A 5,483-nucleotide genomic window follows, 5' to 3' on the forward strand; every position below is an offset into this window, starting at 1 on the left:
AATAATGGACTAACAATTGGTATGAAAAACGTCAGTCAGCATTTCATTCAATGATAAATTGTATTTGCTGACAAGGTCATTGTATCTTTCATAGAATTTACGAAATGATGACTTTAAACGAGACTGTTGATATTCTTGTTTCATTTTATTTTAGGGACCGTTGAGCGTCCGTCTCGAGAAATCAGCTCTATTTTCAACTTTGATTAGCTTCTGAGTTCAATCGGGTCGGCCATATTTGATCCCGTAAACGACAAATAATATTATCAAATCAACTTCCAACATTTCGGAGGTCCGTGTTTGCTCCGCTCTTATTTGTATATTGTTTAATAGACGTTGAGATTAAATACTGTTCGTTATCTCCATATCCTTCTTCCACCATTTAAACTTACGTCATTCAGTGCAAACTTCATTTAATATGGGGGCGTGGATAACTTCGATCGGGAAAGGGGTCTGGGGGCCGCCTGAAGGCCCCCAATATGTGTAGGGCAAATCCCTGATGGGGGATACAGAAAGCTCCTGGTATTTTGTGTTTCCTTGGCAAAAGATCATGAAAACCCAGCTCATGTGTGGAGATTAAGATGGTTTCACCACCAACATGACTGCTGGAAACAAGACATATGTCTTGATCACAAATTTCTAGGAAGCTTTCCACAAAGTTAGACATAGATTCTTCATCCATAAGGCAGGATACTACTAGTATGTGAAACACTTTACAAAATGAACATTTGGATTTCTAGCTTCCTTTCCAACGGAACAAAACCGGTCACGGTAACCTAGTGGTAGAGCGTTCGCTTTGTGATCGGGAGGCCCTGGATCGATTCTCGTTCGCGGCACCGCGTCATACCTAAGACGTAAACAAAGGTAACGACTATTCCTTCGCCAAGCGCTAGGCAGTAGAAGTGAAAGTCACGGGTCTTTCGGATATTACCTTAAAAACGTAGGTCCCGTGTCACGGTAGGCACTGGCAAGATAAAGAACCTTAATGCTAAATGGCCCTGAGTGCCGAGGATACGTTTTAATTTGAAGCCCTTCACCCGCATACGGCGACGTTTTCATTTGAGTGAAAAGTTCTCAAGAGGGACGTTAAACAATATACAATCAATCAATCAATCCAACAGAACGGTAGCTGTATAGTTGTTAATAATTTCCCTGATAAGTTAGAATTAAGTCTGACCAGTGGGTCCCGAGGGCCAGTCCTTTGACCATGCCTATTCTACATCAATGACACGCCAGATGACCTTAAGGTATCCGATCCATAAAAGCACGCAATTTTCTTACCTTAAATATCCATTCTGTATTAAACTAATTCAAAGCAGTTTAGAGTAGAAAAGGATTTATCAGGTGTAATATTCAAAATTATAAAAACCCTAGCAGTAATTAATTAAGAAATCATTGAGGTCTGTGGGAACAAGCAATTTTTTAAAGTACAAATTTAAATTCTATGAATTTAAAGCAGATGCTATGGTGGAAAGATGTACTATATAATCATAAAGAATAGAAAAATGCTCAAAAATACTTTTTCACCAGATAGCATATTTTAAAATAAATTTTACTGATTAAAAGCAAAGGCGGAAAACTCTTCAGGGACTTATCTTAGTTAAAAGTTAGGACACATTCCCCACTTACATACTGAGGATAAAACATGAAGATTATGTCTCCATATATATATATATATATCGTCAAAATCTCAAAATCTACTCCTTTGAAAGTTCCACTCCTACAAGGTCCATGAGCATGGGAATCAGGCCTCGACGGTAAATACATAGTATTTCGGAATCTGGAGCTAGAGATATATAATTTTCCATGCATGGAAAAGCATGCTGACCAAATTTGTGTTGTTGTTACGGCTGGTAAGAGCAACTGGAGGAGCGTGAATCCTGGTGGGCTTTTGGAGCAGTCAGAAAGAACCAGTGTATGTCTGCTATAACGCTGAGTCTGTGATAAATCCCACGTGACTCGATAGTTATCAAGGGAGATCATTATATCCCTGTCAGACTCGTTCAGGCGGAATCCTTCTTTATGGCTCCCACTAAACATTACACGAAATTCGGGATTTGTTTCACTGAACAAAATCATCATCAATTCACTGAAATCACCTACATCTCTCCTCATTGTCACCTGTTCTGACGTTCCAAGTTTGCTGCAGAATCCCACAAACACCATCTGTGACATGTGCTGCATTTCCTCCGTACTAAGATGAGAAAACATAATGAATAAGAAGAGTTAAACAGTTAATGTTACAATACTTCATATAACTGTAATGTTAATTTTGTTCTTACTTACATGACGGTTGACATGTTGAGAGAAGTCATCCTTGTTCATTTGCTGATTGCGAAAGATTTCTTTTATACATTCATACTTAAATCCCAAAAGTTTTTGGAAAGCCCTATTACACTACTGTGTTAAAAAAACCTATATGATGAACATATGTAATTGAATATCACTTTTCGAAAAGAGATATAATAACAGCTATACTTAAAAGTATTCATCCGGGTTTTGGCGGCTAATTTTTTTCAATTTATTTACAGGAAATACTTGCCAGTTGGATAAGCTTACAATAAGTAATATGTTAATGTTCAGGACGTAATTATATAATTTATTTTCACTCTCTTCACTCTACAGTTTTCCGCTTTGATCCAAAGTAAAAAATACTCTGAAACTTCAAATCAATTTACTTTTCTGTATTTCGATAATAGTGGCATGCGGAGTTCCTCATTCTCATATCTAAATACTTCTGAAGACGATTTCTGTAAACAGTCTCTCAGGATTTAGATACCAACAAATTATATTCATTGACAGGCCGACTTGTATTCTTATAAAGTAGAACTTTTTAAATTAAAAATAATGTATGAAAAAGGACTCGTTGTGTGGCATTCTATTCCACATCAAGATTTACAAACGACGTTTTATCAGTAAATTTATATTCAGTTATTTTAGCATTCTGCAATACAGTAAAACTCGGTTATAGTGAAGTCCTGGGGACCTGTGAATTTAATTCGCTATATCCGTAATTCGTTATATCCGTATAACGAATTTGTATAACCATATAAAGCGACTTAGCAATATGCAAGTTTTCCTTCGAGTATTACTACCAAATACGTAACGGAAGCAAATTCTACAAAACATACCTTAGATAACTAAAGTGTTGTTATGAACTGAATTTTATATATACAAAAGCTAAAAGAAATAAAGTTAGTCCAATCTATCAAATTTTGATATCTTTGAAAGTTCGTTATAAAAGATTTAAATTTCATTATATCTAACCTCAACGGAACTCAAAATGAGTTCGCTATATCCGTAAATTCGTTGTATCAGAGTTCGTTATAAACGTAAATTTTTACAAAGATTTGTTAAGAATTTTGCCGGGGACCTAGAAAAAAACTTCGCTATAACCGTAAATTCGCTATATCTGTCTTCGTACTAAACGAGTTTTACTGTAGTTATTGTTGCGTCTAGTTAAAGCGGCAATACGGCTGCAAGTCGTGTGCTTTTTCATTCAAATTTACCCAATATATCATTCAGGAATAAGGTAAAAAGTTGAAGTAAGCATTTGAGAAAAATAAATATTCCTTCCTCAAACAAAATTAACGTAATTAGAATCTGCCGGAAAATCAAGGGTCGTATAACTTAGATCTGTTTACTTGTACCACGTGAATTCTAAAATGGCACGCGCATACAATGTAGGGTTTACAATTATGATGGAATATTAAGTAAAAGCAACTCTGAGAATCAAAATATCTCAACTCTCCGGTAAACGATTAAGATTTAACATATTAGTCTTTCTGCAGTTCCAATGTAGTAAGGTCAGATTTAGTAAAATTTGTTGAAATATTGAATGTGTTTGATTATTTGAACTGGTTAATGAAGCTATTGGTTATAAAGTATGTTTGATAAATATTTTTGATTTACCAAGCTTAATCATCAAAATCTATTTTTTACTTATATTTTATGTTTTATCTGTAAAGCCCTATGAATCTGTTAAGTTAAAATTAAGAGTTATTGCCCTTTGTTCAGAGTGCAGCACTGTATATATTTATCATGAGGTAAAGCATAATATTGAACATTTTGTCATACCATTATATTTCATGTGATGTATGTTTGTTTATGCTCGTTATTTTATGCTTTGCAGATTTACATATATTAATGTTTATGTTTACATTTTAGGGCTCGATCATCGAACATAATAAACAGTGTCCAGGTCTTGATAAGACCTGTAACACCAATACAATTTGCACTTCAAATGGCAATAAATTTTGTATGTCATAAGTGCATTTTAATGTTGAATTTACACTGATTTTTTTAAAAAAGCCATGAAGATACGAGAAATGATACCATGTATGTAATGGTTATAAGACGAAAACTGTCCATTATGTCCGATATTAGACGACACGAGGCGCGTTAGCGCCGAGGTGAGTCTTATATCTGACATAATGGACAGTTTGAGGCTTATAACTTATTTAAAACATTTCACCATTGTCGAACACTTCCATTGTTAACTTATTGGACAGCTACAGGTAAGGTCTCGTTTTGCTTGAATGACTACCTGGCACTGCTCATCAAGTTAGGCCAAAGAAAACCAGTTTTTGTTTTTTTTTCTGATTTTATTAATTGTAGGAATCATTGAGAGGTGTTTTATATCGATTAATATGAACATTAACTTTGTTTAGTCTTATTTGTCCGCATTGCGGCATTTGTTATCTAAACTACGCATGCGTAAAAGTCAGTTCTTCTAAATTCTTGACAATTTATTAATTTTACAACGCAACGACCACGGATGACGACGTGCATTTTGATTTTGAAAAAAAATACCTCAGAATTAGGTGTTTTGACAATGCCATTTACCGATTACACCAAGATGCCTCAGTTCAAGTTTTTATTTGAAATCCGGATATATACTAATGTTTGAATTTCCCGTTAACAGGTTATTTTTGTAAAGCAATAGGATTTGAAGTATTTTAATCCTTCAACTGTTTAAGCATTTTCTTTGAAATTGGGAGGTTATTTCTGGTGTATTTTTTTTAAATGCAACATTTTCTCTTTTGTGTGCAGGTTTCGAACTCGGGAGGATTTTTACCCCAGCCACTCCTTAAAACAACGACAGAAACTCGCTCAAACGACGTGTGACTAGGTGCACAAATGGTAATAAATCACTGAACAAAATTACAGATTCTGTTGGAATTTTGTGAGCAAAATTTTGTGCTAAATGCGGAAAAATGGATATTTCAATAAACAAAAAGCCCAAAGTTGTGTTTAAGAAAACGCATTCTTCTTTTAATTCTTTGTGTCCATTTTTTATATTATGTTCCGTGAATCAAACATTGGGAAATGAATCTATTATATAGCAATGAACGGTGAATTCAGGAACTTTATGATCGGAGCCACGGATGCGTCTACAATCATGAATCTGAGACATTCAATTCACTGGATTTTTTGTGCCATTTTCAATAGGATTTTTCGTGAAATACTAACATTTAACGCTAGCC

At 34.7% G+C, this 5,483-nt stretch overlaps 1 protein-coding gene across 1 annotated transcript; it reads right to left on the minus strand.

The window, feature by feature from the left end:
- Positions 1-406: 406 nt before the first annotated feature.
- LOC134228651 (uncharacterized) lies at positions 407-2,395 on the minus strand. The gene is made up of 3 exons (XM_062710328.1): positions 2,284-2,395; positions 1,631-2,191; positions 407-602 (listed from the first exon to the last, which is right to left on the minus strand). Exons 1-3 carry the CDS (start codon positions 2,310-2,312, stop codon positions 407-409), a joined length of 786 nt encoding a protein of 261 aa, XP_062566312.1. The 5' UTR covers positions 2,313-2,395.
- Between the last annotated feature and the right edge of the window lie 3,088 nt (positions 2,396-5,483).

Source organism: Saccostrea cucullata, unplaced genomic scaffold, assembly GCF_032062105.1.
Source record: "Saccostrea cucullata isolate Sc308-1 unplaced genomic scaffold, CSIRO_AGI_Scuc_v1 ctg5037, whole genome shotgun sequence".
In the NCBI taxonomy this organism is placed as follows: domain Eukaryota; kingdom Metazoa; phylum Mollusca; class Bivalvia; order Ostreida; family Ostreidae; genus Saccostrea; species Saccostrea cuccullata.

Excerpts from the sequence above, each read along its gene's own strand:
- LOC134228651 (XM_062710328.1), bottom strand. The coding sequence starts at position 2,312 with ATGACTTCTCTCAACATGTCAACCGTCAT. Across the intron at positions 2,192-2,283 it reads CTCAACATGTCAACCGTCAT|TACGGAGGAAATGCAGCACA; the intron begins GTAAGTAAGAAC and ends TTCTCATCTTAG. Across the intron at positions 603-1,630 it reads ATCTTCATGTTTTATCCTCA|CAGTCATGTTGGTGGTGAAA; the intron begins GTATGTAAGTGG and ends TCTTGTTTCCAG.